Source organism: Spinacia oleracea, chromosome 3 (genome assembly GCF_020520425.1).
Source record: "Spinacia oleracea cultivar Varoflay chromosome 3, BTI_SOV_V1, whole genome shotgun sequence".
In the NCBI taxonomy this organism is placed as follows: domain Eukaryota; kingdom Viridiplantae; phylum Streptophyta; class Magnoliopsida; order Caryophyllales; family Amaranthaceae; genus Spinacia; species Spinacia oleracea.
Genome location: NC_079489.1, coordinates 11,377,052 through 11,398,749, shown reverse-complemented (window position 1 = coordinate 11,398,749; position 21,698 = coordinate 11,377,052). Strand labels below are relative to the sequence as shown.

General features: G+C 34.8%; 3 protein-coding genes and 1 long non-coding RNA gene across 6 annotated transcripts; 1 reads left to right on the top strand and 3 right to left on the bottom strand.

The window, feature by feature from the left end:
- Positions 1–2,775: 2,775 nt before the first annotated feature.
- LOC130469398 (2-hydroxyisoflavanone dehydratase-like) lies at positions 2,776–4,714 on the bottom strand. The gene has a single exon (XM_056838686.1). The coding sequence runs from the start codon at positions 4,448–4,450 to the stop codon at positions 3,422–3,424; it is 1,029 nt and encodes a 342-aa protein (XP_056694664.1). The 5' UTR covers positions 4,451–4,714; the 3' UTR covers positions 2,776–3,421.
- A 227-nt stretch (positions 4,715–4,941) lies between these two features.
- LOC130469399 (uncharacterized) lies at positions 4,942–6,343 on the top strand. The gene is made up of 2 exons (XR_008929923.1): positions 4,942–5,273; positions 5,816–6,343. It is a non-coding gene; the product is annotated as an uncharacterized lncRNA (long non-coding RNA).
- Positions 6,344–7,959: 1,616 nt separating this feature from the next.
- LOC130459099 (uncharacterized) lies at positions 7,960–15,822 on the bottom strand. 3 transcript variants are annotated; one of them, XM_056838680.1, is made up of 26 exons: positions 15,568–15,822; positions 14,522–14,725; positions 13,605–13,697; positions 13,248–13,465; positions 12,910–13,015; positions 12,689–12,790; positions 12,537–12,596; positions 12,360–12,438; positions 11,985–12,132; positions 11,719–11,842; positions 11,425–11,605; positions 11,103–11,131; positions 10,760–10,908; positions 10,456–10,558; positions 10,163–10,258; positions 10,022–10,074; positions 9,817–9,940; positions 9,645–9,707; positions 9,491–9,550; positions 9,240–9,401; positions 9,085–9,158; positions 8,918–9,011; positions 8,690–8,826; positions 8,533–8,613; positions 8,347–8,452; positions 7,960–8,259 (listed from the first exon to the last, which is right to left on the bottom strand). In XM_056838680.1, exons 2-26 carry the CDS (start codon positions 14,693–14,695, stop codon positions 8,188–8,190), a joined length of 2,688 nt encoding a protein of 895 aa, XP_056694658.1. In that variant the 5' UTR covers positions 14,696–14,725; positions 15,568–15,822; the 3' UTR covers positions 7,960–8,187. The 3 variants fall into 3 exon arrangements, with proteins under 3 accessions (XP_056694658.1, XP_056694659.1, XP_056694660.1); XM_056838681.1 differs by lacking the exon at positions 13,605–13,697 and having other exon boundaries at positions 15,568–15,818; XM_056838682.1 differs by lacking the exons at positions 13,248–13,465; positions 13,605–13,697; positions 14,522–14,725; positions 15,568–15,822 and having other exon boundaries at positions 12,689–12,804; positions 12,910–13,014.
- Positions 15,823–19,518: 3,696 nt separating this feature from the next.
- On the bottom strand, positions 19,519–21,457 carry LOC110788898 (2-hydroxyisoflavanone dehydratase-like). Its single transcript, XM_021993529.2, has one exon. The coding sequence runs from the start codon at positions 21,191–21,193 to the stop codon at positions 20,165–20,167; it is 1,029 nt and encodes a 342-aa protein (XP_021849221.1). The 5' UTR covers positions 21,194–21,457; the 3' UTR covers positions 19,519–20,164.
- Positions 21,458–21,698: the final 241 nt, after the last annotated feature.

The following is a 21,698-nucleotide window of genomic DNA, read 5'->3' as shown; positions in this document are numbered from 1 at the left end:
CACTATTCACAAATTTCAATTTGACCATCATTTGTGATTTATGGATAAGGAAAAATATAGTCGTGTGAGATCTTGTTTAATTCGTCTCGATATGTACATTCGGAATATCAACTTTTTATAAATTTTACGAATACAAAATTAGAGATATTGATGACCTAACATTTACATTAACAAGCGTAATAAGGTAAAATGTCTCCATTATTTCGAAACAAATGGAGTATCAAAATATTAATGATGTCACGGATTTCCACATGTGGAAATACTATTATGTACAAGTACTTAATAATTCACATACACTATTCTAATCTCGGAAATTCTGTGGCTGAAATACTGCCATGCCTTAATGAAATTTCTTTACTTTTACCAACTTAGATTGAGGAAATAAGGTATTCTAATGTACATGTTGGGTCATTGAGATTGTATTAGCAATTTAGCACAAATCAAACCACAAATTTGCGAAATTATGTCATTTCATCCAATGAAAATACAAAAGATTAAGTGACAAATGTAGCACCACGTTGCGCTTCTGGTGTCCGATCCCATTGTCTATAAACAACTATTCCAAGTTGCTTCTTGTCAAAACAAAATAAAAATACTATTCTATGTTTGCATTGCTTCAAAGATTTTTCTTGCATATCAAAACGACTGCAGAGTACTACGTACTACGTAGTTAGAGCAACGAGCAACACTAACGACAAGTTAATTGTCAAATTAGCTTGATATGCCACCTGAAATAAAAGTTATTGCGTAGTAATTGTGGGATTATTAAGGATCTTTTATCAAATTAGCTACTTTTAAATTTTATTTACCAGAACGGCTAGTTTTAAATTATATTTCCCAAAGTAGCTACTCTTTTGTTTTAAAAAAAAACTAGCTACTCTTTTGACTTTCAATTAAAAACCAATAAATCGGTTTGGGCTTTTTGAAACCAATGAACCGGTTTAATTTTTTTACATAGTTAACCGGTTTGATTTTTTTTAATAGTGAATTGAACCGATTGACGATTTACTTATACTTTTAGCCTCTTAGCAACTTCAAAAGTTTTTTTATAGGGACTTGCTCGTAAATATTACGAATATAAAAAAAATTAATTGAACAGTTGTTGCGGATATTGTTAATTTGATCTCTTAGATACGTGAATTCGTTGTGTTAAAACGAATTTTCTTGGCAAACTCGATCAACCAAGAATTTAACATACTCTAAAACCGTATATGTGAAAGTGACGTGAAGGAGAAGATTAGCGCGTGCAATAAAGACGCCTAACAGTTCAAATTTTTGCGTCTATTATCCCTACAAGTCAGACCACTATCTTATTGTAGCCAATTATATATTTTTTTATTTTTTAAATTATTGTAATTTCTCATTATTAAGTATGAAACTATGACTTGAGTATTAAAATAATTAATTGATAATTAACTTATAATTGGAGCAAGAAATAGGTAGCAATGATGTAACTTGAGAAGATGATGCGTCATAACAATCATGCATAATATAAATTTGCCCACCATTTGAGTTTAGGTTGTCAAAAAGTAAACATAATTAAAATATTAAAATGGGTAAAAAAAAATATGGAATGTATAAAAATTAAACCATCATTAGCAACATTTTAAATTATTTATGGGCAAATTCAAAAGTAGACAAAAATAAAAGATAAATAAACCCCCCAAAAAACCGGTTAACTATATTTAAGAATGAACCAAACAAAACCAGTTTAATTGTTTTTGCCACAAAATGAAAATAGTCATTTTGGTAAATAAATTATACGTACTAGCTAGTTTGAGAAATACGGAGTAGATTTTAAAAGTAGTCATTTTGGTAAATAAAATTGTAAAAGTAGCTAGTTTGGTAAAAGATCCGATTATTAAAAAATATGTCGTTGGTGGGCTTAATAAACGAAAATCGGCGAAATGTTGGATTAATATTATCAAATTTTCCTAATAAGAAAGATATGGATTGAAAATTATAAAACATATTTTCAAAGTTTGTAAATATAATTCAATTATTCTAATAAATATAGAAAATTCACTTTTTTTTTTTTTTTTTTTTTAATATATATTTTAGGAAAATTTGCAAATTACCTAGCTTACCTAACTTGTTAAAAATTGTCAATTACTAACTAAATGTTTAGTTATTGTCAATTACTACCTTAGCCCATGTTACGGCCAATTTATCACTAATTATATCATAATCAACCATTAATCATACTTTAACTATTTTAATTAATTACTACCATCCTATCAAAAAAAAAAAAAAAAATTACTACCTAAATGTCGAGTGTATGGAAAAGTGGGAAAAATCATGTCCAAATACGAAAACAAGATTATAAATTTAGGGAGCAATTATGAGCCATCTTCTATCATAAATCACTCAAATCAAGCCCCAAACAAAAACACAACATAATGCAATACTACTAGTCCGAAAACACTCTATTGAAAATATTTGCAGTTTTCCAGGTAACAAATAAATGTGCTGCCTACATGCAGATGCTTTGGTCAATGCTCATCCCAGCAGGCCAGCAATTACACCTTTCAACGGCCCATTAAGCCGCCTCATGTCATGTCCAGGCCAACCCCGCAAATGAAGCCCAACGCCGTTCTGACAATCGCATTCATCAACATTCAACATTCAACATTCAACATTCAACATTCAACATTTCAACCTATGACTAGTTCTGTTTAATCCTAACAAAATACTCATTCATTAATCATTATCTATCCCATTTGGACCTCTTTGTATAATTTAAGTAGAGCCATTTTGAATAACTCATCTGTTCATCCAGTAGTAGTGTAGTACGTACTACGATATTATGTAATCAATCTGCTGAGTGCTAATACAGATTACAGTCAGTCGCCTGTTTCTGAAAAACAGTGGAGTATAATGTATTCTCTATCCATAAACACTAAAGTCTATAGGAGCAGTTCATTTACATAAACTTGCATTTCATATTAAAGCTGATAGCCTCATACAGATGAATTTGATGCGATTTGAGATCCAATTACAACAAGTCTTAAGACATGCTAGAGGTGTCACACAACAAACTTCAGGCTTTAGATTCACAGATAACTTTGAACAGATTTCATATTAGAGCTCATTGTCTGACAAAGATGAATTTGATGCGAATTGAGATCTTATACAAGTCTTAAGAGCTGGTACAAGTGTCAAACAGCAAACTTCTGGCTTCAGATTGACAGATACTTTCAAGGGGTCTTTCGAAATTCGAACAACTATTGGTAGTGACAAAGGATTCTACTAGTCAAATGTACAACATGCAGATTCAACATACAGTTAGGAATATCGATCTACTACTATTACCACTAACAAACACAAAGTTGAGATTCAGTAATTGAATCGAAACACAAAACATAGTAACCAAAAATACAGTATCAGTAATGAACAACAGATTTTTCTCAAGATTGAGACTTCAGAGTTTACAATGTGCAGGGTGGAGGAAAGCAACAATCTTTCTCATAATATCAGCAGAGTTAACAGAGTAAGGATTAAGCAAATGAAAGACATGATCTTCCCCTTTAGACTCTACCACCTCCACTATCCCCTGCCACCCACTTTTCTCCAAAGCCTCCTTGTAGAACACACCACGATCTCGAAAGAAATCCTTCTGTGCAACAAATACCAGTACACGCTTACATCCAAGTCTCAACAACCGCGGGTCATTACCAGGGTTGACCCATGGATGATCAGCTCCAAAACTACTACTCGGACGAGCAAGTTCCCAAACTTTATCTGCAACACCTGAAATTGACAGGTACTCTAGTTTACTACCCTCATCACCAATCCGCTTTTCTCCCCAAAAGTAAGGGTGCACCAAAATGATACCACTAATGCAGAACTCACTTTCTTCAATCCCTACTCGCAATGCTAGATAATGAACAATGTTACCGCCTGCGCTATCACCCATCAAATAAATTCTAGACAAGTCTACATGCTCTTCTTCAAGCCATGGTTCTCTATTATTATTATTATTATTATTATTATTATTATTATTGTTATTATTATTGCTGACCACCCAAATGAGAGCATTCCAGCAATCATGATACGCAGCAGGAAGACGGTGTTCAGGGGCTTTCCTGTACTCAACGGAGACAACCATTACTTGAGCTTCGTAGGCGAGGGCATTGAGGTAATTGTGATACGTAGCAGAAAAGGTGCTTTCTAAGTGAAAGCCACCTCCATGAAAGTATAACAAAACTGGTATTTTATTCTGGTAGTTGAGATTTTTTAAGTTGGTAGGCGGCTTAAAGAGCCTAACACAGACGCCACCTGTTGTAGAGGAGATGGTAATGTCTTTGGATTTCACCCCAGTTTTGGGATCCAGAGATGGTGGGATAGGATGAGTGTAGACTACCTTGCCTCTTTTGTAAACCCGGATTAATGGTGAATTGTTGACGATTGGGTCTCCGTTTTCGTTCTTACGACTCGAATCATCATCCATGGTTTCCTGGTTTAAGGATGGGGATTGACGGAAAATATAATGTAAAAATGGTGGAATTTACCCCTAAATCCCTAATACATTCAACCAAGACTAGAATCCTAATCCCTAATAAATCCCTATAACATTCGTCTATGGTGATTATTATCTAAGAAAATTCCAATTTCCAAACGAATGGTTTTTAGAAAGATCAAAAAACTTTGGTTTAACAATTGACGTTTTTGCTTGTGGAAAACTATGACATTCATGAATTTATTGTGAGGTCAATTTTGGCCGTGTATTTGGAAAAAATATCTACTAACGTGGTTTATATATTAGGGGCTTTTAACAGATACAGAGTAGGTTAAAAGGTGATCCGATAGGTTAAAAGGTGATCCGATGTTATTGGTCATATTGGTACATAAAAAAACAAGTTACTGAACAATCAATCCCGAACAAGTGATTCGCCGGAATTTTAATAACTTAAATGGCAGGAGAATTTCTTAAACTTAAATGGATATGGTAATTATGGTGGTGGAGATGGATATGGTAGTGTAGGAAATCGTGCAGGAGGTGCCCCTGGTAGCAATGCCTCTGCCGGTGGTGGAGAGATGCAAGGGGGTTATGGTGATTCAAATGGTCATGGAGGATACGGGGCTGGAGGTTATGGATCTCAGTCAAATGGACCTCAAATGGGTTATGGTGGCGGATATGGTGGGGCTCGATAAGTGCAGTAACTGTGATCTACTGATCTGCTCCGAGCTGAGTCATCGATGACCACAGAAGCTCGTCCTTCCAAGTGGCTAAGGGGATTGCTTGTTTGGATTTCAAGCATGCTGTTGGACTGGTTGGCTTGCTTTTTCCCCAGTAGTTTGCACTTTGCAGTAGTTATCTTGCTTTGCTAGCCTTTTAATAATGATTAGATTTTGGAGCACTAGTTGCTTCTTTTTCACTATGTCAATTTGAGTGTAGTTTGTTATCTATCTGGTGTGTTGTTTTTATGTTTATTCGCTGTTACTACTGCTCTACTATTACTTCCATAGTGTTTAAGCTGTAAAAGCTTACTTCGTATTATGTCTGTCTATTTGGTTGATATCTTGTTTGCACTTAACTGAGTTGTTTGTTCCTTTTACTAGCCCGAATGAATCTTTGGTCAGCAGGAAAACTTATGTGCATTTGAACAAGCATGAATCTGTTGTAGTTACCTTGTGTTTACATGTGAAGTAGAAATGACAAGGATATAATCAAGCTTCTCATACTGGTAGAGATTGGAGCTGTAGACAAGTTGGGTTGATCAGTTCGTAATGGATAGAGATAACGTAGTGGTAGTTGAAGCTTTAACGCATGGCATAATCATTTTCTCCGTGCATTTGCCCTTGTGTTGTACAGGAGAGCTGCTCGAGTTTTGAAGTGAGGGGGGCTATGCTATACACAGCTAAATGCAACTTTGCGATGGGACCATTAACACATCCAATCGGTTTTCTGATGAGAGATTGCATTGTGTGGGACTGATCAACCCAAGCACCTTCTCTTCGGTTCTAATCTTCTATCAAGTTGTTTAAGAGCTGATGGGAACTTGTAACTTGGTCTCTATCCGGGTATGTCGAGTTCAATTAAGGATATTTTCTTCCCTGGTTAGGAAATTTAGACAAAATAAGTTTAGATTGTCATAATGGAATAGAAAGACTAATGTTCTAGACAAGTATGGTTTATCATTTATGGCTGATTGTGGCAGTCGAAGTAGCCTACAACTTTTTCTAACCGAAGTAGTGTTTTCATAGTAGTTCCATTCCATAGAGGTTACTTCTTCTTAGTCTCCTGACTCCTGAGGATGATTAGTGATTTAAGCTCACTGTATTTCCACGGTGTTTCGAACGGAGTATCATATATGATATATATATCACTGAGATTACATTATTTTCTTAATGTTATGTAGTTGATTCTTCGTAGTTAGTTGGTGAAATCATGCCTCATAATTAGATCCCCTTTGTTTGGTTTATTGATAGATGTTTGGTTTGGTTCTCTCCTTTAGAGATCTTAGAAGACTACATAATAGCAGTTGATGTGCGGAGATTCGACCGTGTTACCATGGTCTGGTAGATGAGGTAATGGGTTTTGAAGCTTATCATTCAGTTTTTTGCCCCTTCTTTTTGACAGAGTGCAAACTTTTATGGATTTGTAGGATATTTATAGTCAATTAGTCCCATAGACTAGTAGTCTGAATAAGTCAACTTAGTGTAATGTACGAGATTTTTGCACGGCATAGTAGCTTGAGGATTACGACTATGTTTTAGTCACTGTCAACATAATGATTCTGATAAACGTCAAGTTTACTAGTATAGTAGTATATCATTGATCAAGCTGACTAAATGTAAACTGATAGACAAGTTTACTACTAGTAGGCCTGGTTATTGAACAGGGTAGTCCAATGGATATAGGGTTAGGGTCAAGTTAATAGGGCTTTTATTGGTCAGGACTCTTATTGGACATGGCCTTTATTGGACAGGGTCATTATAGGATCAAACTTATACTACAATTATTTTGAAAATTAAAATAGTAATGATACAAAAAATTACTTGTATAGCTTCGTATTCACTTGTACTTGCACATGGCTCTTTTGTTTTTCATTTTTCATTGCTCGTTTATTGACCCGCCCACTAATGACCCGTTATTGACCCGCAACCCGCTTTTGACCTGCCCATTATCGACCCGCTAAAAATGACCCTTTTAATACCCGACCCTCTTTTGACCCGCCCCGACCCTGACCCGACCCGCCCGATAACCAGGTCTAACTACTAGTATATCACTTTCAACATGTGACGTGGGGTTGGGTTTGTTTCGTTAATCATATTTAGGTATCTTATAATGTAATTTACATAGTTCCAAGGTTCTTTTGTCGCCTTAGAATTCATTGTATGATTGAGATGCAACAAAATCATATGACGTGATAGCAACTACTCTTCCCTTTAATTTCATTCTTAAAAACTGCCGTCATTGTCGCAGATGAATGTTGCAGTATAAGTAGCTAACTCATAATTACAGGGTTTACTTACCGGGGGAGCATTCTTCATTTTCTTGACATGGTTAACGGTTTAGTTTACGCTTAGGAAGGCCTCAAGGGTATCGAATTATCGGTCACTGGATTAGACGTATGCACGGATATTTTAAATTTATTATTTTATCATTTTTTAATAAAATATTTAACTAACAAAAAATTGTTCAAAAAGAAAGTACTACGGAATATAAAATATCTTGACAGAATTTCATAAATAAGGAGTATTATTTTTAGAGAAATAAAATTACAACCAAAAATTTATACTAAAAACAAAATAAATAAGAAATGATAATATTTTAATCAAATGTACATAATCTTTTTCAACAAAAAATATAGAAAAAATAATTGAAAGAAAGACAAAATGTTTTGGCGGGAATTTTTTTCACCAGGAAGTGACATGTGTAATTCCTGGTGTCTGTTTTAGTATACAGTAATAGATTTTAGCATTTACAATCAATGACAACAATACCATACCAGATGAACATAACAAAATACACTGCATTCTCTGCAAAAAAATTTATATGCCATTATCAACAGATTTAAGATCAGTTTTTGACATCCAAACGATCAACTTAGGCCATCATAATCAGATTAATCAATGGAAAAAATATAGAATGCCAGAAATCGTGGCAATAACGATTGAAAAATAAACCAAAAATTGCTGCCAACAATCAACAGGTAGATCAGCTGAATACTTCTCCAGCGTTTAATTAGCTGAGGGTGTGCTTGCGAATGGGTCACCAAATGCAGCTAGATTTCCAGGCCGTGAAAAAACAATCTGTGTTACACCAGACCTCGAGTAAGTAATACTGATACACTGTCAATGAAACATCAAGAAAAGAGACGCAGATTTTGCAAAGAGTACCTGGTAATTTCCTAGTGTCCGTGTCTTGAATCCTGCTGCACAATAGTCAAAGTAGTACTCCCACGTTCTGATAAACTTCTCATCAAATCCGAGTGAAACAATTTTGCTGCAGATTCAGAAATAGCAGTAAATCAGCAGTATTATCCAAAGGTGCGAGCTGACTGATGAACTGATTAACCAACTAACCTCTGATGCTCCAAGAAGTTTTTCCTCCAACATCTGAGTGTTTTATAGTAGTGTATCCCAATATTTTCTATGTGTTCAACACTGCAAAAAGCAACCCAATAGTAAATTTCTCAAAATAACTCGCGTGTTTTATATTTCGTATTTCACTTGCACGTACCAAAGTCTGGACGTAGCAGTCATTGCTGATGTTACTCGGCTCAAGCAAGGTAGGCATCCGCCTGGGAAAATGTATTCCTTAATGAAATCTGAGCTTCTTCTGTACTCATCATATCGCTCATCCGGTATTGATATAAACTGAAGAGGAAACAATTACAACTCTTAGCATGATACATGAAAAACCAGGAAGTCTGATCGGATTGCAGAGTTAGCTTTTTTTTGACATTACCTGAAGGACAAGAACACCATTAACTGCTAAGATGGAATCACAACAATGGAAAAACTCCTCCATGAATTCATGCCCTACAGCTTCAAGCATCTCACTGTGCAATAAAACAGCGAATCAGAACTTTTCAGGGGAAAAAAAGAGAAAAGAAAAAGAGCTTAAGGTCTCACCAGGAGATAATTCTATCATATTTGTGGGCGTCTGGTAATTGTCGATAATCACAGAGAAGAAACCTTATGCGATCCTGTGAAAATTTCACGTTAGATTGAAGCAGAAGCACTGTGTTTTATGTAAAGAGTTAAAGATACATTCCCAACTAAATTACCTGCAAACCAGCCTCTTTTACCCTTTGCTCTGCATATGTCAGTTGTTCTTCAGAAAGTGTAATGCCAGTATATCTGCATCCAGTTCGCTTCACAACTTCGATAGCAAGGCTACCCCAACCACACCCAATCTCAAGCACTTCATGATGTTTCTCTACCCTGGCCTACGTTAATTTACAGGTAAACCTTAGCCGGTTGGGGTCACAGTGAACTAGTTATGACTTATGAGAATGCAAGAAACAGGGAAAATTACCTTTTCGAGTAAAAGAGAGATTTTCCTCATCTGTGCATCTTTCAAGTCTTCATTTGCAGACTGTAAATTATTGAGTATTATGGGAAAAGAACAGTTGAAAACCGGACATGTTAACTAGATAGTTTATGTTTTGATGCTTAAAAACATAGAATACCTCAAAGATGGCACAGGAGTAAGTCATTGTCTCATCCAAAAAGAGGGAAAACATGTCATTACTCTGTAGTTGAAAAATTGACGCAAAAACATCAGAAGAAGCCAGATATATACATGCATACTAAACAGAATAGCATTGAAATCTGTTCAACAGGTTAGCCAACTACTCATACCAAATCGTAATGGCGAGAAATATTTCTGCGAGCTTGAGTAAGTGTATTTTGCCTAGAAACATGATGGTAGAAATATTTTGCAGAGGCAATACCAGCAGTAAAAAGCATTGGTGTCCACCAACCCCTGAACAAAGTTGAAACAAAGTTGATATTTAAGTGATATTTTCAAGGAATTGGTTATGCTATCATTTTAAGCAGAATATACCTCTTCTTGTTAGTCTGTGAAGCAGAAGCTAAATCTCTGTTGGCGATAAAGATCTGCATAAGAAATTTTCCAAGCAAGAACTTAGAAGGAACTCGCTAATAGTATTATCTGGACAGTTGAACAAAAAGCATCCTAATTTACCATGAAAAGATTCATAAGACCTTCATTTTTATCAACAAAGGAAAAGTCTCCATTAATATATGCATCTGCAAGGCCTAAGTCTGCCTGTGTAGCAACCTGCAACAAGATATCTGAGCTCATCAGTTCTATAGATAGCTACTTTCTCTGTCCTAGTTGAAATTTAACATTTGCCAGTTTGAATATGTCCCAGTTGGAAGTTAAAAGTACTTTTAGTAAGTAGTTCGTCTAAGGCAGTGGGACGGAGGGAGTAATATAGAAGAGATCGCATAGCACAAGAAAATCAAGAAGCAGACCTTCCAGTAAAACTGAGGGCTGTGAACTCTTATTGCGACTTTCAGAGGACAGCTTTTGCTCGAGCCCTCGAATGTCAGAATAGTGCCACCCTCCTCCAATAAACTGTTGTATTTCAAAGAAAAGGTTATATTTGAAAAGAAACAAGTAATAAGCATTTCAGAGCTCAGATTTATGGTGACATTCAACCTCAACAAGAGTTGGTAAGTGAGTATGATGTTGTCATAGTAAGTTAGATGAATGCCAAATAGAAAGAAAACTGTAAAACTGAGGTGTATTTGTGTCTGAAATGGGAACTGAGCTTACGTCAAACAACCAGCAGTAATAAATCCCCTGAGGAATCTCGTTACAAAAAGACAGGCTGCTGCTTCTGTCAGAGAAGGCACCATCTGTTTCGGGTTTGATAGGATGTTGAAGCTTTTTCCAAGCACACCTTGTGCAGCAACCATGCCTGCCTGAAAAATAACAACTAAAACATCTTCAGAAACTCAACTAGTTCACCTATCACCTATGTACACTAAGAACAACATAGAGCATATTATGTACTGTAGAGGGATCTGCCGGTGCTGTATTAGGTTTTGCTACTTGTTCTAAATCTTTTCATGTTGAATACAGAAATTCTTATAAAAGAAAACAGAGAGATTTATACCTTCAACCCATCCTCATGGAAGCCATAACCTGAAGTAAGGGAAAGGAAACTTTAAGTACAACTGACTTGAAATGTAAACAAGTACATATCCTTACTCTTAGAGTCCTAACCAGTCTGAGCAGTGAAAGGAGTCAAATACTGTTTTCCGAGACTGACAAGGAAAAGTATCGAATTTGAACTTATTTTGTTGTTAATTGATACTCGAAATGGAAGCAAATCAATTATGGTCTTCTGTTTTATGGTTACAGAAAAAAGGCGACTGCATCAAGAGAAGCATGCATTACACTCAGTATTATTCTACAATCTAATAATTGAGCTATACCTTGATATGCTCCACAAAACCATATCCCTCTTTTTCCTTGAATATTTCCAAGGTCAAGGGAAGCCTTTGTTGCCGCGACAGAGGGTACAGGATGACCAGTTCTCCATTTAAGCAACATGTTTTCTGGTTGATGAGGTGGATTAAGAGTCACAAGGAAAGGAAGACTGGTATCCTCAATATTCTGCATACACAAAAACCAAGGAATCATTTGGGTATAGTCACAAAAATGAATGAATTATACAAAGATCATTACAAAATGAACCCACTCAAATATCTGATAGAGAGAACATGCACCTGCAGTACATTTAGCCAGTATGTTAAACACAGTCTGTTGTCTATGCTCCCCAGGAAATTCCACGCACTCCACGCTGCTGGATTTTGGGGCATGAAACTTTTATCACGATGGAGATATATATCGCTGTCAACATGAAGTACAAAGGCATTGATTTCAATAAGTAAATACAGGAAACATCAGCTTCAACATCTTATGGTCCACACTTCAGAGAAAGGAGCACGATCACAAGCAGTGTCATTCATCTGGTAAAGAGAAGGAGCTGAACCTGTATATGTATTGGAAAGCGCCAAGTATAGTTGTTTCATCATATGTTGCTTGTTTTCCTAGTATTCTTATGGCGTCTGGTGCATGGGAAGCTATAATGCATCCATCATATCTATCTTCTGAACCATCATTACACGACAAGGTACAACCTGCAAAAGTGTTGATCCATGAATTTAGAATACAGGCTTCCTTAATTACCATCAATTCTCAAGTAACAATATAAGGATGATACCATGAGCTTGATCTACTGTTGTTTGTATGAAATGCAACCTCCAGTCATACAGACAAGTATTAAGCAAGCTGGTTTTGTTCATTTCAAAACTTTAGAGCTTGTATATTCATATCTAGATCGACTAGACGGCCATAAACAACTCACCTTCATCACTAGTTGAAACAGAATGCACTTCACAGCTGGTTTTTATTTGAACTCCTCTAACCTCCAACTCCTCCCTAACCTGTAAGATACCATTTATAGCAGACAAGGGATAAGTAATTATAAGAACTACAATAGAAGTTACATCTTTGCTTATTGAACAGAAAGCTAGAATGAGACCTTATTTACATAACAATGTGAGCGCCCTTTCACAGTAAGCCATTGTGGACGGCCAAAAATCTGTCAGAAACCAATGTTCAACAACTGATCAGTTTAATCTGAAAGGCACGGAAGAATACATAGCTACAACACAAATGGTGGGTGAAATGAACCTGAAGTAGATGATGATTGCGACAAAAGGAAAATATGGAGAAAGCAGAAAAGTTCATCACTGTGTTTGAAGGGCAAGACCAGATTGAAGCACACATTGGAACCTACAAATGTTTAGCTTTGTTCATCAAGTTTAACATGCTGAATACAAAATTATTATGAGCATATTTTATTTACAGAATTACAGACAGAAACAATTGATGAAAAGTTTTGTGAATCTTACTAGATAAGCCTTCTGAAATAACTCAGAGTAACCTCTTGATGTGATAAAATGGCCTAGAGTTTCAGTATGATCCATGTCCGGGTTATTTTCAAGCTCTTCAAGGTACCTTAAAGAGAGTTGTCAATGCCATAAGTGGAAAAGACTTTAAGGTCATGTTCTTTTCCCAACAGAACCGAAATGATGCTGAATAATACTGATTTTTACTGATTATAACTGATTTTGTATTGATTAAAACTCATTTTACTGATCAATTGCCAAACAAGGCCGCATATATCCATTCATATTCCTCTTAACAAGCATACAGACTGAAGTCAGATTGAAAAGATACAATGACTTACATTGTCACTTCAGTTTTGAACTTGATGATTTCTTGGATCATTTTCCAGAAGTATGGATTAACTGCATTAGTTTTCTGTGCAAACAAACCACTCAATCCATTTCGACTTCCCCATTCACATCCGCGGCCTTCATCTAAACTCACAGAAAATGACATATCAGAGCTCTCCATTTCAATGCCAAGGCTTTCAAAGAGCTCCATCATATTTGGATATGTAACCTGCTCATTCATCACATTATTTCAGCAATTAGATAATGGGACAGGAGCCGTTGTAACTTGTAGGAAGTCATATAGCGAAACTTTAGTCTTCTTCATCAAGTAGGAAACACTGAGGTCTGCATTGAAGTTTGAGTCTCACATCGAAGAAATATAACTCGGAGTGAGCTAATCCTATTGCTTGATTTTTAGAATCCAACCTCACTTGTGCTATGTTCTTACTCTTCTTAGTTTCCTATAAGAACATTGGTCTTTGTAAGAAATAACTCTACTAATTTCATAACTACAAATTTTTGTAAAAGACTGTCTCGCTTAGGTTTTTTTTTTTGGTACGGATGAGCCATAAGAGCAATATAAATTATAAATGGGGTGAGGGGATTCGAACCTGAGACCTATCGAACACAGGCCCTCAGTCTTAACCACTAGGCCAAGACATCATTAGTATATCATTAGGCATAGTCTTATAGGAAAAGGTGTTTAGCATTCAAATTAACATAACTCTAGAACTCTACTTATTATAATGAAGCTAATTTGGATTAGTTTAGTCTTCATAATCTATTAAATCATGTTAGAACTAGATGGGCCTGACTCATCTAAAATTGGGCCGAGTTTGGGCAACCAATTTGCCTTATTGGTCATGCCACTTTTTGAGTAAACTTAACTCAAATGAACTAATAAGCTTGCCACTTTTTAATTCGCTTGTCCAAATTAAGAATCTCAACCTACTAGCAGTTGATCTTGATCTACGGCGTAATAGTAAGGTCCATATGGGAACTGATTTTAACACGCTTATTTGAGTATAGCATGATTTTTTATGCTCTCACAAGGGATGTGACTAAATCAGTTTCCAGTCCAGTTCATATGTATTGTTGTGTGGTGACTTATTTTGGAGTAAGGATTCCTTTATCTGTCTCTCTCCAATCTCAAATGTCTTAACCAACTAGGAATATCCATAACAGGTCAAAACCAATAGAATCATTCATCTTACCAAGTTACCAACTTAGGAAAAAATCGCAAACATGTGAAAAAAAGGGAAAATTAAAAGAAAAGGAGTATTACCCGATTAAAGACCATAAAACCAAGATCTAAATCAATGCCATCAAAATGAACGGTTTTGGCATGTCCACCTAAATAATCTTCCTTCTCATATAACACCACATTCACTCCTGCTTTTGCAAGCTCATATGATGCTCCTAGTCCACTTATTCCTCCACCTACTACTGCAACTCTCATCTCTTCTTCTTAATTTCTCCTTTTAATATCCTACACAAATCCGAGAACACAAATTATTCATGATTAAACACAAGTAAGACATTGCCAAAGGTTGTTACATATGATAACACGCATTAATTTTGTATGCACATACCTATACCTAACAATTATTTATTAAAAAGTAACGTAGTTATCCTAGATGATAAATTTTAGAAAATTTTCTAAAGAGCCAAGGCAAGAACTTAAACATGGTTAACTATATAATTTGTAGTAGTCCAATTCATTATACTTGGTATGAATAATGGATTTAAAATTTACTTTATTAGGATAATGTATTCAAGAAAGAAAAGGAATTGAACTCGAAGAGACATCTTTAAGGGTCATTACTTTAAGTAAAAAAAAGCCACAAATTCAAGTATCATATTTCCTCAGTTCTCTTTTAGTTACAAGGTTTTATTTCGGGATATTATTTTAGTTGTAAGTCTGCAACATTTCTATTTTGAAAACTTTATCCACTTGACTTTAACCAATTATCCTTGTGCATAAACAATCCTCACTTTCTCCTAATCATATCTGAAAATGCAGGTATGAATATAATTCACTATATATTCCCTTGCATTGCAAAAATGAAGTTGAAAAAGTAAAGATTGTAAACTAAAATCAGACAGAGAAAGTATGTACTACACGTGTTTAATGACAAATTCTTATAAAAGATGGTATGACGGAAAACCAGGTCAAACAAAAATCAGAAATGCGGAAACTAATAAAAATTTAATATGACCAAATATTATACTCGGTATCGTCTTCAGTTATGTCTACAATTCTACATGTAATTGAAAACAGTAATTAGTTTCTCAAAAAAAAAAAAAAATTCAATGTCGAATATAAATTACCTTAAAAGGTTGTAATAGCTTCAGAGCATTAGCAAAATGCAGTGTGATTAATGTTGTTGAAGGATAAGAGTGGGAATCCAAATGAAGTGTTTTGTGGTGTGCAGAAATCTAAAGAATTTACACAGGAAAATGAAAGACATGGAGGGAAAAGATAAGCTTTATAGGACATTATTCTGTGCATATGGGATGGGTCTACACTACAATGTTGGGCTCTTTATATCAAGGGTCGGGCTTGTCGGGTTTGGATCGAGTATGTAGGATTCGGGCTGGACAATGTAAACTTGAAGTATTTATTGACGCCAACTTCTAGTGTCCTTTTGAGATTTTTCGCTAAAAAAAAGTGCCGGGTCAAATTTATGTCGTGTTTAACTTTATACTTCATAGGGAGTATGTCATAACTTCATATGGATGGATACTAGTCAATCAATCTCATTTCCTAGGTCTCAATTGCATTATAGGGATAATTTTGAATGGGCTTTTAGGATTTAGGATTTGTTTTGAAGACTTATCTACGACGTTTTGAAGAATGTATAACAAGGATCGAACACCAAACCTCTTTGTTAAAAGTTACACTTCTTACCATCTTAACCAACTACAACTTATGTAATATCTTTCTATATAATCCTATATATTCTTTTTACAATAAAAAATAAATTGAATAAAAGTGAATGCAAAAAAATGAATGATTACTTAATTCATAAATGTACAATTATTACTTTGATGAAAAATGATCCGACTTTGTTTAAATTTTTGGATGTGGGGTTTAATCGGGGAGGTTGTTGATCGGCCACTAATCTTATGTCACCACCGTAATTTGATGATGACACCATCTCTACGTGCACATATTTTATTAAAAAAACCCGAATAAAAGTCAAAACTCAGGGCAACGTCCGGGTTACATACTAGTTATACCTTATTTAGGGTGAACAAGTAAGAAAATTTACTTATTTTTCAAAATTTCAAAATTTTGTTAACTAGATTTTTCAAAAAAAAAAAAAAAAAAAAAATGGAATTTGGATGCCAAGACTCCCGCCGGCCCCCGATGTTCCGCCCCTGCTCTAGCTCTGCCGACTGCTAGTGCAACGCCAAATCAAAGAAAAAGATACTACCTCCGTTTTGATAATAGGGACACTTTATCTTTTGACACTATTCACAAATTTCAATTTGACCATCATTTGTGATTTATGGATAAGGAAAAATATAGTCGTGTGAGATCTTGTTTAATTCGTCTCGATATGTACATTCGGAATATCAACTTTTTATAAATTTTACGAATACAAAATTAGAGATATTGATGACCTAACATTTACATTAACAAGCGTAATAAGGTAAAATGTCTCCATTATTTCGAAACAAATGGAGTATCAAAATATTAATGATGTCACGGATTTCCACATGTGGAAATACTATTATGTACAAGTACTTAATAATTCACATACACTATTCTAATCTCGGAAATTCTGTGGCTGAAATACTGCCATGCCTTAATGAAATTTCTTTACTTTTACCAACTTAGATTGAGGAAATAAGGTATTCTAATGTACATGTTGGGTCATTGAGATTGTATTAGCAATTTAGCACAAATCAAACCACAAATTTGCGAAATTATGTCATTTCATCCAATGAAAATACAAAAGATTAAGTGACAAATGTAGCACCACGTTGCGCTTCTGGTGTCCGATCCCATTGTCTATAAACAACTATTCCAAGTTGCTTCTTGTCAAAACAAAATAAAAATACTATTCTATGTTTGCATTGCTTCAAAGATTTTTCTTGCATATCAAAACGACTGCAGAGTACTACGTACTACGTAGTTAGAGCAACGAGCAACACTAACGACAAGTTAATTGTCAAATTAGCTTGATATGCCACCTGAAATAAAAGTTATTGCGTAGTAAATGTGGGATTATTAAGGATCTTTTATCAAATTAGCTACTTTTAAATTTTATTTACCAGAACGGCTAGTTTTAAATTATATTTCCCAAAGTAGCTACTCTTTAGTTTTAAAAAAAAACTAGCTACTCTTTTGACTTTCAATTAAAAACCAATAAATCGGTTTGGGCTTTTTGAAACCAATGAACCGGTTTAATTTTTTTACATAGTTAACCGGTTTGATTTTTTTTAATAGTGAATTGAACCGATTGACGATTTACTTATACTTTTAGCCTCTTAGCAACTTCAAAAGTTTTTTTTATAGGGACTTGCTCGTAAATATTACGAATAAAAAAAAATTAATTGAACAGTTGTTGCGGATATTGTTAATTTGATCTCTTAGATACGTGAACTCGTTGTGTTAAAACGAATTTTCTTGGCAAACTCGATCAACCAAGAATTTAACATACTATAAAACCGTATATGTGAAAGTGACGTGAAGGAGAAGATTAGCGCGTGCAATAAAGACGCCTAACAGTTCAAATTTTTGCGTCTATTATCCCTACAAGTCAGACCACTATCTTATTGTAGCCAATTATATATTTTTTTTTATTTTTTAAATTATTGTAATTTCTCATTATTAAGTATGAAACTATGACTTGAGTATTAAAATAATTAATTGATAATTAACTTATAATTGGAGCAAGAAATAGGTAGCAATGATGTAACTTGAGAAGATGATGCGTCATAACAATCATGCATAATATAAATTTGCCCACCATTTGAGTTTAGGTTGTCAAAAAGTAAACGTAATTAAAATATTAAAATGGGTAAAAAAAAAATATGGAATGTATAAAAATTAAACCATCATTAGCAACATTTTAAATTATTTATGGGCAAATTCAAAAGTAGACAAAAATAAAAGATAAATAAACCCCCCAAAAAACCGGTTAACTATATTTAAGAATGAACCAAACAAAACCAGTTTAATTGTTTTTGCCACAAAATGAAAATAGTCATTTTGGTAAATAAATTATACGTACTAGCTAGTTTGAGAAATACGGAGTAGATTTTAAAAGTAGTCATTTTGGTAAATAAAATTGTAAAAGTAGCTAGTTTGGTAAAAGATCCGATTATTAAAAAATATGTCGTTGGTGGGCTTAATAAACGAAAATCGGCGAAATGTTGGATTAATATTATCAAATTTTCCTAATAAGAAAGATATGGATTGAAAATTATAAAACATATTTTCAAAGTTTGTAAATATAATTCAATTATTCTAATAAATATAGAAAATTCACTTTTTTTTTTTTTTTTTTTTTAATATATATTTTAGGAAAATTTGCAAATTACCTAGCTTACCTAACTTGTTAAAAATTGTCAATTACTAACTAAATGTTTAGTTATTGTCAATTACTACCTTAGCCCATGTTACGGCCAATTTATCACTAATTATATCATAATCAACCATTAATCATACTTTAACTATTTTAATTAATTACTACCATCCTATCAAAAAAAAAAAAAAAAAATTACTACCTAAATGTCGAGTGTATGGAAAAGTGGGAAAAATCATGTCCAAATACGAAAACAAGATTATAAATTTAGGGAGCAATTATGAGCCATCTTCTATCATAAATCACTCAAATCAAGCCCCAAACAAAAACACAACATAATGCAATACTACTAGTCCGAAAACACTCTATTGAAAATATTTGCAGTTTTCCAGGTAACAAATAAATGTGCTGCCTACATGCAGATGCTTTGGTCAATGCTCATCCCAGCAGGCCAGCAATTACACCTTTCAACGGCCCATTAAGCCGCCTCATGTCATGTCCAGGCCAACCCCGCAAATGAAGCCCAACGCCGTTCTGACAATCGCATTCATCAACATTCAACATTCAACATTCAACATTCAACATTCAACATTCAACATTCAACATTCAACATTCAACATTTCAACCTATGACTAGTTCTGTTTAATCCTAACAAAATACTCATTCATTAATCATTATCTATCCCATTTGGACCTCTTTGTATAATTTAAGTAGAGCCATTTTGAATAACTCATCTGTTCATCCAGTAGTAGTGTAGTACGTACTACGATATTATGTAATCAATCTGCTGAGTGCTAATACAGATTACAGTCAGTCGCCTGTTTCTGAAAAACAGTGGAGTATAATGTATTCTCTATCCATAAACACTAAAGTCTATAGGAGCAGTTCATTTACATAAACTTGCATTTCATATTAAAGCTGATAGCCTCATACAGATGAATTTGATGCGATTTGAGATCCAATTACAACAAGTCTTAAGACATGCTAGAGGTGTCACACAACAAACTTCAGGCTTTAGATTCACAGATAACTTTGAACAGATTTCATATTAGAGCTCATTGTCTGACAAAGATGAATTTGATGCGAATTGAGATCTTATACAAGTCTTAAGAGCTGGTACAAGTGTCAAACAGCAAACTTCTGGCTTCAGATTGACAGATACTTTCAAGGGGTCTTTCGAAATTCGAACAACTATTGGTAGTGACAAAGGATTCTACTAGTCAAATGTACAACATGCAGATTCAACATACAGTTAGGAATATCGATCTACTACTATTACCACTAACAAACACAAAGTTGAGATTCAGTAATTGAATCGAAACACAAAACATAGTAACCAAAAATACAGTATCAGTAATGAACAACAGATTTTTCTCAAGATTGAGACTTCAGAGTTTACAATGTGCAGGGTGGAGGAAAGCAACAATCTTTCTCATAATATCAGCAGAGTTAACAGAGTAAGGATTAAGCAAATGAAAGACATGATCTTCCCCTTTAGACTCTACCACCTCCACTATCCCCTGCCACCCACTTTTCTCCAAAGCCTCCTTGTAGAACACACCACGATCTCGAAAGAAATCCTTCTGTGCAACAAATACCAGTACACGCTTACATCCAAGTCTCAACAACCGCGGGTCATTACCAGGGTTGACCCATGGATGATCAGCTCCAAAACTACTACTCGGACGAGCAAGTTCCCAAACTTTATCTGCAACACCTGAAATTGACAGGTACTCTAGTTTACTACCCTCATCACCAATCCGCTTTTCTCCCCAAAAGTAAGGGTGCACCAAAATGATACCACTAATGCAGAACTCACTTTCTTCAATCCCTACTCGCAATGCTAGATAATGAACAATGTTACCGCCTGCGCTATCACCCATCAAATAAATTCTAGACAAGTCTACATGCTCTTCTTCAAGCCATGGTTCTCTATTATTATTATTATTATTATTATTATTATTATTATTGTTATTATTATTGCTGACCACCCAAATGAGAGCATTCCAGCAATCATGATACGCAGCAGGAAGACGGTGTTCAGGGGCTTTCCTGTACTCAACGGAGACAACCATTACTTGAGCTTCGTAGGCGAGGGCATTGAGGTAATTGTGATACGTAGCAGAAAAGGTGCTTTCTAAGTGAAAGCCACCTCCATGAAAGTATAACAAAACTGGTATTTTATTCTGGTAGTTGAGATTTTTTAAGTTGGTAGGCGGCTTAAAGAGCCTAACACAGACGCCACCTGTTGTAGAGGAGATGGTAATGTCTTTGGATTTCACCCCAGTTTTGGGATCCAGAGATGGTGGGATAGGATGAGTGTAGACTACCTTGCCTCTTTTGTAAACCCGGATTAATGGTGAATTGTTGACGATTGGGTCTCCGTTTTCGTTCTTACGACTCGAATCATCATCCATGGTTTCCTGGTTTAAGGATGGGGATTGACGGAAAATATAATGTAAAAATGGTGGAATTTACCCCTAAATCCCTAATACATTCAACCAAGACTAGAATCCTAATCCCTAATAAATCCCTATAACATTCGTCTATGGTGATTATTATCTAAGAAAATTCCAATTTCCAAACGAATGGTTTTTAGAAAGATCAAAAAACTTTGGTTTAACAATTGACGTTTTTGCTTGTGGAAAACTATGACATTCATGAATTTATTGTGAGGTCAATTTTGGCCGTGTATTTGGAAAAAATATCTACTAACGTGGTTTATATATTAGGGGCTTTTAACAGATACAGAGTAGGTTAAAAGGTGATCCGATAGGTTAAAAGGTGATCCGATGTTATTGGTCATATTGGTACATAAAAAAACAAGTTACTGAACAATCAATCCCGAACAAGTGATTCGCCGGAATTTTAATAACTTAAATGGCAGGAGAATTTCTTAAAACTCAATAAAAAAAAAGGCCC